Source organism: Rhinatrema bivittatum, chromosome 7 (genome assembly GCF_901001135.1).
Source record: "Rhinatrema bivittatum chromosome 7, aRhiBiv1.1, whole genome shotgun sequence".
Classification (NCBI taxonomy): Eukaryota; Metazoa; Chordata; class Amphibia; order Gymnophiona; family Rhinatrematidae; genus Rhinatrema; species Rhinatrema bivittatum.
Window position 1 is genome coordinate 139,981,768 of NC_042621.1, and position 16,634 is coordinate 139,998,401.

Below are 16,634 nucleotides of genomic sequence, written 5' to 3' on the forward strand. Positions count from 1 at the left end.
AAACGCCTGAGATGTTTCACAATGCGCAGGACTTTTACCTGCAGAGGAAAGGGGAGGGGGAGGGAAAAATTCAGTGCAGCGATTTTGTTTGGAACTCATAGGGGGTTAATAATCGAATGTTTTTATTTATTTATTTAAAAACTCTTCTATACCGTCGTTAAGTTGGAGAACCATCACAACGGTTTACATATGCAGGTTTAATAGTTTCCCTCTCCTCCGTGCCGATTAACATAAGCTCACTGATCACAACATGTAGAAAAAAGCTGGCACGGTCAGTTGAGGGTTAGGGGAAGCAAAGCACACGCGAGAATGAATTTTTAAATCTGTGTACTTTCTGGTTTGTCCTATGCACCTGCTTCAATACAGGGCGTAAAGTACGTGGGTTACTTCGTACCTGCATTGTGAGATTTTCAAAGGGAAGCTCCCAGAGTTTCCCTTTGAAAATGAGCTCGCAGTCGCATGGGTACGGATTGTCCTCTCTCTCTGTGGAAAATGAGTTTGCAGGTCCATGAACTTGCAAGTTGAGCCGATGGACTGAAAATTCCTGGGTTTACCTTGGTTTTGGAGACCAATGGAACCCCTGACCTGAGCTGACTCTAGCAGTTACCACATCTACTTCTGACTGGCTGCGCCCCCTACTTAGCCTCATTCATAGTTACTGGGACCTGTTACATCAGCCTTTACTGCTAATATGAATCAGTCATTAGCCAGTGGAAGACAAAGCTTTCAGCCAAGCTTACAAACATATAGCCACGCATTCTCTAAAACATTTAAATAAAGCATAGGTTTGGTGCACTATTGTGAATTATCTCTGTGTCTTTTTTATGTAAACTACTGTTCTAAGGACAAGTGCCAACACTGATAAAGCAGTACAGACCATCTCCTTACTAATAGCTTGGCTGAAAGTAACCGGATTAGGTGACAAGTAAATCTCATATTTAGTTATTTTGCAGGCCACAGAATGTTCATTCACTTTTGCTGCTGACTCTCTCCACCGGCTTCTTATATTTTATAACTAATATCACAATGGTGTCTGCACAAGTGATATGCTGAGTGCTAAACGTGGCTGGTCTCAGGGTTCTAACGTACCCTGTCACAGGAAAAGGAGAAAGGAGAACGTGTGTCTCTTCATGTTTTGCCTTTGCAACTAAATAACGGAATTTGTCACATTAGCACGCAGCCAATCACAGGGCTTCAACTGTCAAGAGGTGAGAGACAAAGCTCAAAACAGCAGCAAATGGGATTTTCAATCCAATCAAAAAACTGTAGTGTACATACAGCACAGCAGGCCCTCCCGTGACATCCAAGGGCTGCCCTTCCCCAGCACTCATCCATCTGGAATAGCCTGGCACAAGGCAGTTTGGGAAGAATGTATCTGAGCAAATATATGTACACCAGGCATGTGCAAATCCAGTGTCACACACAATGTACGCACATAACACACATACTTGCAAAGAGACATACACATCCATCACTATGCACACACACACAGGCAAAAATGCACAGAGAAAAATATTGGAGAAATTACTTACCTGATAATTTTGTTTTCCTTAGTGTAGACAGATGGACTCAGGACCAATGGGTTGTACTTCCCTGCCAGTAGATGGAGACGGAGTCAGGTTTCAAAGCTGACATCACCCTAGATACATCCCTGCGGTGACCCCAGCTCTTAATTAATATTCTCTTCAAAAGCTGCTGTGGACATACTATCGAAAAAACTTGATTACAAACAGATAACCATAACAGATAACCATAACCAAACTTGATTACAAACAGATAACCATAACAGATAACCATAACCAAACTTGATTACAAACAGATAACCCAGTAAGATTATAGATGTCCTGATCTAGGGACTGGGTGACGGCTTACCCGTAATCTCTTGGAATCGATATTCACTTCACGGAGCCAATCCTTGGCACTGTTCTTGGGCAGCTGTGGGTGGGATGCTGAGTCCATCTGTCTACACTAAGGAAAATGAAATTATCAGGTAAGTAATTTCTCCATTTCCTAGCGTGTAGCCAGGTGGACTCAGGACCAACTGAATGTACAAAAGTTACTCCCAATCGGGGCAGAAGGCTGCCTGAGGTCCGGTTAATACCGCCTTTGCAAAGGCTGCATCTTCTTGGGCCTGTACGTCCAGGTGATAGAACCTGGAGAAGGTGTGCAAGGAGGACCATGTTGCCGCTCGGCAGATATCAACAAGGACGGCAGTCTAACTTCCGCCCATGAGACTGCCTGAGCCCTGGTGGAATGAGCTTTAACCTGAGAAAGTACTGGCTTTCCTGCCTCCACATAGGCTCCCGTGACCACCTCCTTAATCCAGCGAGCTATGATAGCCCGCAAAACTGGTTCGTCCTGCTTCCTTCCACTTTGAAGGACAAATAGGCGGTCCATCTTTCGAACCAGTTCTGAAACTTCCAGATACCGCACCAAAAGTCTACAGACATTCAAATGACAGAGGAGGCTGTATTCCTCCGCGTCCCTGTGCTTATCTAGGGAAGGCAACGAAATAGACTGATTCAAATGAAACTCCGAGACTACCTTGGGCAAGAAGGATGGAACAGTATCAAGCTGTAACGCTCCTGGAGTCATATGGAGGAACAGTTCCTGTCACAACAATGCCTGCAGTTCAGAGATATGACGTACCAAGCATATAGCCACCAGGAACACCATTTTCAAGGTTGATAAACGTAAGGAAAGACTGCGCAGCGGCCAAAAGGAAGGCCCTGCCAAAAATTCCAATACTAGATTAAGATTCCACAAGGGAACCAGCCACCTTTGGGATGGCCGAAGGTGCTTCACCCCTTTCAGAAAATTGGCCAAGTCGAGATGAGCCAACAGGGAGGTTCCGTTCACTTTGCACCTGAAACAGGAGAAAGCCGCTACCTGTACCTTCAAGGAGTTAAGGGCCAAACCTTTATTCAAGCCTTACTGCAAAAATTCCAGAATAAGTGGGATTTTGATTGCCCAAGGGGGGACACCGCGTTCCTCACACCAGGCCTCAAGTACTTTCCAGACAGAGATGTAGAGAACTTCTGAGTGCGGAGTAAGGTGAACTTGAAGATAGCTCCACACTGTCGGACATTTTGTGTTTATCAACTGATGCACCGGGGACATCAACTTCCATATTCATGTGGTCGGGAGAAAGACCTTGCCCTACCTGGTGTCAAACCAGACTCCCAGATAATCCAATGACTGGGAAGGATTGATACTGCTCTTGTCCAGGTTTACTATCCAACTGAGTTCCTGAAGCAAGAAGGTCACCCTGTTGGTCACCAGGAGACTTTCTTCTATGGCCCGGATCAACCAGTCGTCCATGTATGGGTGGACCAGGATTCCTTCTCTTCTCAACGCTGCCTCCATGACCACATAATCCTGGAAACGTTCTTGGGGTGGTGGCTAGGCCAAAGGGCAGTGCCTGGAACTGATAATGGCAACCCAGTATGGCAAAGTGTAGGAAGCGTTGGTGTTTTTGACAGATTGGAATATGTAGGAAGGCCTCAGATAGGTCCAGGGAGGTTAGGAACTCTCCCGGTTGTATGGTCATTATCACGGAGCGTAAGTTTTCCATACGGAAATGAAATGATTCACTCATAGGTGACTGTAGACACTCTTGAGGTCCAAGATAGAGCAAAAGGAACCTTCCTTCTTGGGTACCAGGAAATAGATGGAATAACGCCTTATATTTTCCTGGAGCATAGGTACTGGGATTACAGCCCTCATCCTGAGGAGCCTTAAAAGAGTAATCTCCACTGCCTGCTTTGTGTGCTGGGAGTGGCAAGGAGACATCATGAATAAATTACGAGGAGTGCTGCAAAAGCGCCTATCCTTCTCAGATGACTTCCAGTACCCACTTGTCCGAAGTGATCTCCACCACCTTTAGTAAAAGAAAGACAGTCGACTCCCTATCTCCTCGTTCCAAAGATGGGTTGGTAAAATTTAATTGGGAGGTTGAGATGATCATGAACCCAAACCTGCCCCTCTCTTGGGCTGTCGACTATGAAAAGACAGTTCTTCCAAAGGGCCGAGACCTCTGAAATGTCGAGTTTCTGTAGGGGCAGAAATGCTGACAGTCCCTGGACCGGCCCCTCATAGGCGAGCGGCACTGTAACTGCTTCCTTTTATCTTCCAATAGCTGGGGGACTGGAAATTCACCCCATTTACTGGCCAGTTTTTCCAATTCGTTTCCGAATAGGAGTGATCCTTTAAAGGGCATCTTTGTAAGGTTGGCCTTGGAGGTTGCATCGGTTGACCAATTCCGCAGCCATAGCTGTCTTCTGGCTGTTATCTCTAAGGCCACTCCTCTGGCTGAAGTATGGATTAAATCTGAGCCTGTGTCTGCTAAAAAGGCGGCGGCAGGTCCCATAGCCGCTCTGGGATTCACCCCCAAGTTATCCCCTTCTGAGAGAGAAGAAGGCATGAACTTGCCACCAGGGCACAACAAGAAGCAATCTGTAAGGTCATTGCTACTGCGTCAAAGGCTTATTTAAGGATAGACTCCAACTATCTAACGTGCGCATCCTTTAAGACCACTCCTCCCTCCACTGGGATAGTTGTTCACTTACAGACAGCGCAGACCAGTGCATCCACTTTAGGGAAATGCAAACGTTCTCTCACTGCTGGATCCAGCGGGTATAGAGCTTCTAACTCCCGGCCCCCTTTAAAACTTGCTTCTGGGGCATCCCATTCCAGGTCAATCAAATCCTGGATGGCTTCCAGTACTGGGCAGTAGCAAGAGGCTTTGCACAAGGAAATCAGAATGGGATTCTTCTTTGGTTCAGTCATAGGTTCCACTCCAGGAACTTCCAGCGTTTGCAGGGTCTGGGAAACCAAGGCCAGCAATTCATCTCTATGAATTGATACAGTTCTAATCTCGGGGGAATTTTCCCTTCTTGCAAGGGATCTTGCTCTTCGTCCGTGCCATCAGAGTCCTCACTAGGGACACCCTTGGTCAGGTGGGGCATGCCTCGAGGTCTGCCAACAGGAATGGGAGAGGGAGAGGGGACTGGTTGGGTTTCTGTCCAGACAGGGCAAATGAAGAAGTAGACTCTGCCTGTACAAAGGCCTGTGGAAAAATTCCACCAAAGAAAAGGCCATCAGGTTCATGCCTAGCCTGGGGAGAACTGGGGTGGGCCCAGCTGAGTTTCCCTCTCCCATGGAAGACCCAGCCAGGGGGTTACTCAGATCCGGAGTACTTCCAGTTAAGGCTGCCAATCCATCATCTGAATGGGAGGAGCCGAGCTCAGCAAAGTCCGGGGAGGCCAAATCCCCTTGGACTTCCTCACAATGCTGACACAAGTTGGAATCCAGATCAGTCTGGGAAGCCCTAATATGACAAGCAGCACAGAGAGCAAGGCGCTTATGTTTCTTGGCTGCCTGTGCCATTGGCGGCAGTAACTGTGAAAGTCCACGCCGGGAACCAGCTACTGGACCAAGACACACCTCTGAGGGATCTCGGAAATCACCTCAGGAATTCTCAACTGGAGGAAGGACCTTTAGGTATCACCACAGGAGAGCGGGGCTCAATCTTTCCTCCAATTTAAAAGTAGAATTTCTTCTTCCAAAAGCTACAGTGATGCCCATAGGGAAAGCATGTCTGCATCTGCTGGGGACGGAGAGATACTGAAGGGCTGAGGTTACTGCAGGGGTGTATCTAGGGTGACGTCAGCTCTGAAATCTGACTCCATCTCCATCTGCTGGCAGGGGAGCACAACCCATTGGTCCGGAGTCCATCTGGCTACACGCTAGGAAAATATGAAATAAAGAGATACACACCTGCACTCATACCAGCAGTGTTGTAAGCACGTAGACACTCACTCGAATCCACTTTACCCTCAGCATGCACGCATCCGTACCAAAGCATGCATTTTTTGCTAGTCATGCTGACCTTTGCACACAGTCTCTCAGAAGGGGGTTTCTACTTACTATATCCCATGCCTTGCAGGAAATATTTAAAAGCTTCTGTCAACTTGCCAGGCTGTTACAGAGACAAACGAAAAAAAGGAGATTAGAGGTCTGGTGTAAGATCCGCTGCTTTCCCTTCTCTTCCTTTGGCTCTGCTTACACTACACACACAACCCCATATGCTGCTCTCAGGAACATCCACCCCCAAAAATACCTCCCCACAAAAACACACAGTTCTTCTCTTCCATTCCCCCATACCGTTTCTCCCCTCTACACCCATCCTGCTTCTCTCCTCCCTTTCCCCCTAGACACCCACACTGCTTCTCTCTTCCACAAAAGCTCAGGGTCCGATGTAATAAGGTGCGTTTGGCAGGGCGCACAGTTCAACTTGCAGCCGGGCACATATTTTTTATGCACAAACTTAACTGCTGCATGCAGCAAGGAGTTTTGCGCACAACAATACGTACAGATTAGCACCCTCTCGTGCATATCCCATGCTAATACTGGCATTAGCTACTATCCCCCCTTCCAATGTAGAGCGGTGCACACACTGGTTTACCTCACGTTTTCTTAGCACTAGAAACTTACCCCCTAGTCCAAGGCAGAGCAAAGTTTCCAGGGCTAATGTTTAGTTTTCCCAGCAGAAGCTGGCGTTCCGATACCGGGACCTATAGTCTGGAGTTTACTGTGCAGAAAAAATGTTTTGTGCACACAAAGCAAAATTTCTGCATTAAAAAAAAAATCTATTATTATGCACATAAAAAAATGCTTTCTGTGCTGAGTTCCGTGTGACTCCAGAGTTAATGGGCACTCAGCCTATGCAAAAGGCCCAAAGTGCCCACTTTAATTCGGGTTTATGGTTTTGGTTTTTTTTTATCATTCATTAACATTTTCTTATTGCATCAAAATTTTATTTTCCACCGGGTTTAAAAAACTGTGCACTGAATCAGCGCACAGTTTTACTATTCTCTTCCTTACATCGGGCTCTCAGACTACATTCAAGCAAAGAAGTATGGATATCTTTTAATTTATAAATTTAGGTATTTCTTGATTATTTTTTTGCAGTCTACCCCCGAAGATCATATATAAATCATTCCTCAGACACTGTGATGTTTTTTTCTGAAACAGGCATATTCAGTTACTGGCCAGATTGCAAAGTCAGCCAGATAAACTCATGGGGGCGGATTTTAAAAGGATTTACGCGTGCAGGGCCCTCGCGCGCTGGCGCACCTATTTTGCATAGGTCGCCGGCGCGCGTAAAGCCCCGGGACGTGCATAAGTCCCGGGGCTTTTGAAAAGGGGCGGGAGGGGGCGTGTCCGGGGCGTCCCCGAAACGACGCGTTTCGGGGGCGGGCCCCAGCATTTCGGGGGCGGGCCCGGGGGCGTGGCGCCAGCCCGGGGGCGTGGTCGAGGCCTCCGGACCACGCCCCTGGGACCGGAGGACGGAGCGGGGCTGCCGGCGACACACGCAAAGTTACGCCTGCTTTCAGCAGGTGTAACTTTGCCGACAAAGGTAAGGGGGGGGGTTTAGATAGGGCCGGGGGGGGTGGGTTAGGTAGGGGAAGGGAGGGGAAGGTGGGGGGAGGGCGAAAGAAAGTTCCCTCCGAGGCCGCTCCGAAATCGGAGCGGCCTCGGAGGGAACAGGCAGCGCGCACTGGGCTCGGCGCGCGCAGGTTGCACAAATGTGCACCCCCTTGTGCGCGCCGACCCCGGATTTTATAAGATACGCACGGCTACGCGCGTATCTTATAAAATCCAGCGTACTTTTGTTCACGCCTGCTGCGTGAACAAAAGTACGCGCTCGCGCAAGGTTTTAAAATCTGCCCCATGATGTCCAGTTATGTGCATTTACAGGATTGTTCTGAAAGGAGTGATGGGATGAATATTATTATGGAGTTTACCAAAATTTTAGGGGGATGGGAGGAGGCCCTAAGGGCCTGAAAAGTAATTAGAGGCAGGGGTATATTGTCTAAGGTGCATAGTGGTGCACAGGCCCCACCAACCTCACTGGGGCTTCCTGGAAGCTTCCCTGGGCCCAACCCGAAGCTTCCTCGAGGCTGCTCCCAAAAACGTGGCCAAGCCCTGGTGAAGACCCCAGACTCCTCTGATCACCCAACCCCCCCAACTTAAAAAAAATAATTGGTCAGGCTGGGCCTCTCCTGCTCCCCAAACCCACATTGCCACACTGGTCCCTCCCCCAAACATAGTTACGGGATGAAGAAATTAGAGGAATCACTGCTAAAAGTAAAGGCTTATTGAATACCTGCTCATTTACAGTATTTCTTGGGTTCTCTGCTCAAGCTGCTTTATAAGGAATAAAAAGAATAAAACAGAACTAAGCGTGCCAGGCAATATACAGCAGTGGTAAGGTGAACCGAGAAAATTGGGAGCTCGAGGTAGATTTAAGAAAAATCAACTTGACAAACGAGGTCTTTAACCAGTATCAAAAAGTGAGAAAAAATGGGGAATCCTGAATGTTAGAAGGAAGTTTATTCTAAGGGAAAGAAGCTACCCTAGAGAAGGGGTTGAAGTGAGTGGTTGCTTGTTTTGTGGAAGGGATACTGGAGTAGGGTTAGGCGCTGAGAACATAAAAAAAGGCAAGGAGGATGAAAAGTGGGGAAGACATCTCAAGGCAAATACCAGGGTCTTGAATTAGGAGTGGTACAGGACAGCTAATCAAGAAGGGGGAGGGGATATCTTGAATCTAGCAAATTTCAGGATTTGAAACGGCACAGATTCACCAAGGAAAGGTTCCTTCATAGAAATCTGATTGATTGCTCTGACTGGGTGGACCAGGGAATTAGATTAGGTGAGCATGCTAAATGTGGTCTATTTGTATTTCATTAAGGATCTCCATACAGGAGCCATATTCATGAACAAGCTGAGTAGTCTTGGGGTGAGCCTTAAGGGTGATGACCTGGATTAGAACACTGTTTCCCAACATTCTGAAGCTCAAGACTTAGTTTTTGGGTACTTGCCAGGTTCTTATGGCCTGGATTGGCCACTGTTGGAAACAGGATGCTGGGCTTGATGGACTCCTTGGTCTGACCCAGTATGGCATTTTCTTATGTTCTTAAGCCACACCTACATTAACAAAATCCTCCATGGAGCAGGCAATGCAGCCATGGAAAGGACTCAAATGGCCAAAAGAACAGCCAGGAAAATGCTGAAATCCCTGTCAGTTTTTAATACAAAGGGAGAGAGGGGGGGTGGACATACATGAACCCGCCACAATAGACCAGCTCAACCTCTCCATGCAAGTGCAGCAGAAGGGAAAAGTCAGTGTGGTGCGGCCAGCCGGCTTGGCTGGGTATCTTGCCTGCCACATGTTGGCTGCCACCGTTCCTCCACTGCTGCTGCTGCTGCTGCGCCCAGCACTCAGAGTGAGTCACATCCAGTGCTCAGTGCATGCTCTCCCCATCCCACTCAGCCTGAAAATAAGAGGGAGGAGGCTCAGGAGGGGAAGAAGAGGAGGTGCTGGTGCAATGTGTGCTGCACAAAGCGGGGCCTGGCTATTCGTGCCCTTCATGATGCTCCAGGGCTCATGCTGTACCTAGGATGATTACACATGTTCTGAAAAAGGTGCTCCTGCATGTCTGAGCCACTGCTGGTGACTTGTTACTGTCAGGTGCTGAGAGCAGAGCGCGGGTGCTGGGCTGGATCTGAACATCAAGAAGTGGTGACTTTTTTCCATGGGACACCTGATCAGGTCTGATGCCACATTGGGTGGGAAACACCAAACCAGAAACTGAGTGAACGGCGACACGGAGTAACCAGCAGAGTGCCACAGAGCTCAATCCTGGGTCCAGTTCTTCTCAGTGTTTTCATAAGTTATGTAAGCAGAGGGCCGAGAAGGCAATACCTCCTGTACAACCGGGCTGACACTCCAAGAAAAGTGGAAGAAAGAGAGGCAATTTAAGAAAGCCTGTGCAAAGTTTAATACTGAAAGCAAAAAAAAAATGCAATCACGCACTTCAGCATAGAGAAAATTAATGGAGCAAGGTATGGTAAGGTAGTGACAACCACCTAACTGGAAAGAAATCTGGAGGCAATGCATATGATAACCTGAAGGTGGTCAAACAATGCAATATGAGAGTGGGAAGGGTTAGAAGAATGTTTGTGTGCAGGCACAGTTTGTTTTAGTTTCATTTCATTTTAGTGCACAGTGAAAAATGAGTGCGCACTAATAAAAACACAAAACAAACTAATGAACATCCCTACTGTGCATAGGAAAAGTGAACTTGCAGAAAAACGGAACCGATAATACTACCTCACAAAACCGGTAAGTGTGCACCTAGAGTATGTGCCAGAGGAAGCGTCTCAAAAGAACTACAGAGGAGAGGCAACCTATAGGAAAGCAACCAAAATGGTATTGGAACAGCACCATAAACCCTATGACTTAAATATGCATACCCTGGAAGGGGTAGGGTATGGTAGGCAGGTAATATGCATACCCTGGAAGGGGTAGGGTATGGTAGGCAGGTAATCTCCCAAACGTACGAGAGGCAAGCACTGTTAGGTGACTAAGAAATTCCACAGCAAGAGGTCATGACATGGGACTGCAGAGGGGTCGACTCAGGAGTAATGTGAGGAAGCAGGTTTTCAGAGAAAAGGAGGCAGATAATATGAAACAGCCTCCCAATGAAAATGGTGGTGGTGAAGTTAGCCTCAGAATTCAAGGCGGCATAGGATTAAGAAGAGAGGATCCTCAGCAGAAGTGAGGGCAAAGTCTGAGATTAACTGCAGTATGGCAGCAAGCAGAGAAAACAGGACAGATGTAGGCCATCTAGTGAAACAGGTAAGTGAGATTCTCCCGAGTCCTCAAAACTCAAACACCCAAGGCCAAATCAAACCAATGCTCTAAAGAAATCAGAAGACTCACCTGTGTGACCTGTGGGAGTCCACCAGAGTCAGCCATCTGCAAGGAAATTGTTGCATTGTTATAGTGTGTCCCCCAAGTTATCTCAGTTCACCACAGGATGGGCCCCCATCCCTTGCCTCCTCCAAGGCTCCTTCTCTAGTGCCTCCCTTTCTCCCCTAACACTCCCTTTTCGCTAGAGTTTCACTCAGGGCAAGAAATCAGTTAAAAGGCTATCCCTCCTCCAAAAACTCACACCCAGTCCCCCTTCTTTAATTTTATCTATAACTCCTATCAATAATCCATATCATTAAAAAAGCTATTAACAAAGCAGCTCCTGCAGTCCCCACAGCTTTCACTACACAGAGGCCCAGTGTGCTCGGTAGCCAGGCATACGCAAGCCATGCAAAGCTTTTAAGTAAATCTGAGAAATTCAGAATCTACCCAACATTCTCTGGTTTAGGAGTGAGGGTCATTCTTGTCATGGAATACATAAAGCAAACACATTAGGTGATAGGAATGTGCAATCATCCTTTAACCCACAAAACTAGAAGGGAGGCGATCTATGAAAGCCGTAAGGGTATCAACAAACAAGATAGATGCCAAATGTCCTTAGCCATTTTAAATGTTTTTTTGCTCCATTTTATTCAGTATTGTAGTTGGGTGCCCCGCTTACTGAGATGGTTTGCTTATTTATATTTTTATCTATTTAAGGTTCTTGTTTTTATTTGCTTTATGTTGTTTTATATCATTTTGTGATTTCACCATTTTATTTGTAATTATTGTTTATGCTTTTATTGAGTTATTTTTATGTATTGTTGTGTATCATATTAATGTTTTTAATGTTTAATTTTATTTTTGTGAGTATGTGCATTAATATTTATATATTTTATCTTAGCCCCTGAGGCAGCCACTTGGATAGTGGTGAAACTCGGCCTGAGTCGGGCACTTTTTCGTCTCCACTTCAATAAATATTTACAAAGGACATTTGGCATCTATCATCCTTTCACCTCCATGCTGAGTCACTAGACCAGCTCCTGTACACAGCCTTCTGACATCAACACAGCACATCTAGCCATGACATGGGAAACTGTCTCCAATCAGGTGCTACAGACTTAGTATTTATCTATTATTTTACAGTTTTTGTGCTTGCTGTAAACTACCATGTGCATAATTCACTGCCCTGCACTGTAAATTTAAGAATCTCCCACCTTTAGGTCTAAGTCCAATGCTTTAGCTATTCCCATGTCAGGCAAGTACTCTCTGTATTTCCCCACCATATTTGCATGTTGCCATTTGTTTTTTCTTGTTGGCTGGTCCAAGTTTTACAGGATTTTTTTTTTTTTAACTCTGTTCCTTCATTCCTCACTTGTGCTGGTGGGTTCTCACTCATTCCTTCTATTCCTCAAAATGTTTGTTGGAAATTGTTTGTGATTATTTACTTTCATAGTTTAGCACCTTTTAAGCGTTGGGGGTTGTTGATGTCATCAAGTATGCTTATAGTCCGACTATTTGTAATCTGTTTCTATAAGACATACTTTCTTCAGGTCCTATGGAGTAAGGTCTTGACACATACTGATTTCTATAGCTTAGCTGGTAGCCATTAAGGAGTATTCTGGTTGAGGTTTTTCTGGGCTAGTCAATAATTCCAAAGCCATCAAACTGCAAGGACTGCACGTTGGTTGATGACTTGTATCATATTCCATGCTGTTAAAGCACTTTTCATTCTTACTTTCAACCTTCTGTAGAACATTTTGCTCAGCTTTTATTTCATTGCTTTATGATGGACAGGTACACCTTCATTAGCTCCCAGATATTTATTACATTCGTTTCCTGTTTGAGTTCTTTATATTACAATTCTCAGTCAAGGAGATACTTTCTATTTTGGTTCACTTTCCTCCAAGAAAAGCCACTTTGGCACTATGGTTGGGGCCAAATGTCATCCTGATGTCATCTGAAACGTTCTTCCCTACTCAGGATTGGTCTGTTAAATGACTCTCACAGAAGCTGTAAAGGTTCAAATCATTTACAAACAGTAAGCTGTTATCTGTGGATCATTTTGTGCCTCTGGGAAAAAGGCAAAATCTATAGTCCAAGGAGTTAATAAGTGGCAGACAGAACAATAGTGGTGACAGAGCAACACCTGGAAATATTTCTCGCTGTATTTTAATGTTAAGAATGATATTTAATTTTATTTTAAAATATTTCTTACCTGCATTCTCCATGGTTTGGGTAATTCAGATGGCGTGGGGTTTGCTATATTTTCGGGTGAACTTGATGCACTCTTATCAAGTCTGGGTGTATTTTATATATGTGACACAGTTTATGATCCAAGATTGGGGCATGCCATTAAAAGCTCTCTTATAGTCAATGCATGCTATACTACATTTTTTCTTACAGCTGTCCATGATGGCTTTATCCAGCATTAAGTGGTCTTTGGTTCTAAAAAAAGACACTTCTGGGAATGCTGTGAACATGCAGTGATGGTAGTTAAAGGACACTGCTGGGAGTGACGCGAGTATGGAGTGATGATGGCTATTAGGCAGGTATAGGTTACCTTCAGGAAGGTGGTGTTTGTGGGGTCCAGCTTGGAGTTGCATTCAACCTGAAAATCACAAAAAAAATAAAATAAAATAATTTTTTGAAATAGAGATTAGACATGGTCTAATTCAGCAGCCAGTGACCTGTTTTAGTTCCCCTGCTTATTCCCATCTCTCTCCACAGGCATTTATCTAATGGTCTCTGCTTCACTCAGCCAATAATAAATTGCATTTATATTTACTTAGAGCCCTATTTACTAAGCATTTTTCTCAAACACAAAATGGGAAAAAAAACTTTATTAAACAGACCCCCTTAGATGGCTAGATTTTGTCTGGCTCATTTCGGCAAATTCTCAGCCATAAACTAGCCAGCTAGACTGAGGCTGAAAATCTGCCTAACAGAAGTAAACTGGACAGAATCTAGCCACCTAAGTCAAGCACGCAGTGTTTGAAAAGAAATTGGTCCTCACCCGAATAGCCTGCCTTCCTTCCCAACCCCCTGATCCTAAACTCCCACACCATCCCACCCCCAAACATAAACATTAGGTGAAAGAGCCTGGGCCCCGCCACCTACCCCCAACCAGTATGGGATTTCAATTCATGATCCCGGAGGGTCTTGTGCTTTCACCAGCAGGAAGGATGTAATCTCCCCTCCTGCCAGCACCAGGGAGCCATGCAGAATGGCTCCCTGGTGCTGGCAAGGGTTCTGTGGGAACGTTATTCAGATCAAGGGTTGGAGGGCTTATTTTTAACACAAGGTTTGGGTGGAGGGAGGGGTCAGAAGGGGGTGGTTATTTCTGACATTGACTTGGGCGGCTGTGATGGAAGGAAGATATTGGAGGTTGGGAGGTTGAGGATCAGCTGACTGGGAAAACTTGCTGGGAGGAAGGAGAGATGCAGAGTCTGGAATCGAACAGTTGATTTGGCCACTGGGGTGGAAGAGAAGAGGATCTCTGGTTGCTGGGGGGGAAGAAAGTTGAAAAGCTGATTGGGATGTAGGAGTCTGAGGGGAGAGACTGAGGGCTCCAGGTGCAGGGATAGCTGGCTATACTTAAGCCAGCTATTCCCCACACCTAGGTTTGGTTAGTTAAGTTAGCTGGCCAACATTGAAATTTAGAGCTAACCTGATAAATTTCTTCTCCTCTTCACTCCCAGGACCACCCAGAACTTGAGTGGCTAAATTTAGTCACCTAGAAACTTGACAGCGAAATTTAGCCACTCAGTCCCAGTGTAACTGCAAAGCCTAGGATGCAGCAGCGTAACTCTTTATCCGTTTGAACAATTAGCATTCATTCGCTCTATTTCTCAGTCATTGACTCTGAGTGGATAATTTGATCCCCCACTAGCTCAGGTACCCTCCTAAAACTGAGCCCTTAGAAGGGGCGATTCCTTTACTTCTCTGTGAATTGCTGCAGGAGGTCCCAATTTTGAGAGCTAAAGAACAGAAAAATAAACAAGCACTCACCACACCTTCCTCAGCTGGAGCATTGTCCCCGACCACCAGCATCACAGGGCAGCTGCAAAACAGAAGGATGCCAATGACTTTCTTTACATCTTCTGCAAGAGGCGTGACTGCGCTGAGGTGGGGACCAGACGCGCACTTCTAGGGAAGGGTCGCTGTGCAGAGCTAAGCATCTGGTCTATGTCTCTTTTGCAAGAGGCAGCCACAAAGAAGCAGGGACTGGGTGTGCATTTAATTACAAGCAGCAATTGCACTGGGTTATGGACTGGGCCTCCCATTTACTGTTTGCTGTGCGGCAGCAGAGCTCAGATCCCTGTCTTTTGCAAGAGTTAGGGGCGAGCCGATGCTTACCGAAGTGTTTTGGCGTTAGGAATGGTTCCTGACCGGTTCATTTCTAGATCTCTGCGACTGTGAAGAGAGAGAGAGAGAGAGGATTAATTCCAAGGAATAATGCGTAGATTCAGATCATGTATTATAGACTCAAAATGACTTGTGGTAAAAACCAAAGAGGTCCCTCCCTATGACCTAGAGATGAGGCTCAGATGACCTGTGCTTTCTAATACCTCCTCTGCTCACAGACGTCTGACCCCCATCTTCAAATTACAGTTTTAGATAAAGAGGTCATTTGCTACCCAGGATTATCTGTTGTGTACACGTGGAGGTGGGAATAAAATTACCCATGATTACCTGTAGTATACACCTGGAGACGATAGGGGCAGAATTGCCTGTTGTACAAGCCCAGGGAGACCTAAAGGCCATGATTGCATGTTTGTATGCTTAAGGGGGAAAAGGCAGGATTACTTGTGGTGTGTTTATAGGCCTGAGGGGACACTGGATTACCAGATGTATATATGCAGATGTGGACAGCTGGGCTATGTCCTCCTTTCAGGTTGAGACCAAACACACCAAGATCTTGTGTCTCTCAAGATCTGCCTGTGCCTCTCTGACATCAGCAACCAAATCTCTTCTTCTCCCCCCCCCCCCCCCCCCCCCCCCCCCCCCCGAGTCAAGCAACTTCTATAATCATAAACATGGAAAAACAATTAAAGATCGATGTGTCATGTGAAACAAAAGTAATCCTGAAAACAGTGGAACTCATGTACTATCCAGAAAGAGACTGTCCAGATTGGTTTGGAGAACTAAAACAGGAATTGATGGCGGTAAATCAAATATCCCAAAACACAAATCTCCTCACCCATCTGCACTAGTAGGACATACCAGAGTTGTACCTTAATGAGTGGGAAGGAGAGAAGTGTCCTGATCAAATAAAATAAATCGACTGGCCTGATTTGTTTTTACTAATCGATGCATATCCCTGCTTTGTACGATCATTTTATTGCATTTTTTCCTGACAGTATAGGGTCATCTGCTGCCGCCATTAAGAAATAACACACCTTGGGAGATTATGTTTACAAACGAGCCTGCCATTTTTGCTAGAATATTATCTTTGCTGTGCTTGGTGCTCTTTGTCCAATTAGAACGGAGGCTGAGATGCCATGGGCCACAATTGGCAGTCCGTTTCTTCTTGTAACTCATAAACTGTCCTCACACAGCTAGCTTTGATGGCCTTGGGACTTTTGTCCGCTAAACTGCAGTGAGTTTGCCACTTATATCTTCTTCAAAGCACTATATACTAATTGTTTATGAAGCATGCTATTTTATTCATTGCAGTCAATTCGTGGTGGTGGCCCCTGAAACAGGCAAGAGATATGCCGGTGTCAGGCTAACATGTGCCATGGGAATCAACAGCTTCCAGAGTTATTCACTTCAATGCTTGGGCCTGGGCTTGGGCCTGCACTTCAAGAGAGCTAAAGAATTGCACCCTTTCAGCTACATGACTTTATAATCAATGTTTTCCAACTAATGT

General features: G+C 45.8%; 1 protein-coding gene across 4 annotated transcripts in view; it reads right to left on the reverse strand.

Annotated features, from left to right (window-relative positions):
- Positions 1 to 16,634, reverse strand: part of NDRG4 (NDRG family member 4) — a 106,403-nt gene that overhangs the window by 22,889 nt on the left and 66,880 nt on the right. For all 4 annotated transcript variants that reach the window (XM_029609247.1, XM_029609245.1, XM_029609246.1 and 1 more), the window contains exons 9-13: positions 15,119 to 15,175; positions 14,771 to 14,822; positions 13,323 to 13,370; positions 10,790 to 10,825; positions 5,929 to 5,980 (exon numbers count right to left, since the gene is read on the reverse strand). In XM_029609247.1, the coding sequence (XP_029465107.1) occupies positions 5,929 to 5,980; positions 10,790 to 10,825; positions 13,323 to 13,370; positions 14,771 to 14,822; positions 15,119 to 15,175 (245 nt within the window). The remainder of the gene's footprint in view (positions 1 to 5,928; positions 5,981 to 10,789; positions 10,826 to 13,322; positions 13,371 to 14,770; positions 14,823 to 15,118; positions 15,176 to 16,634) is intronic.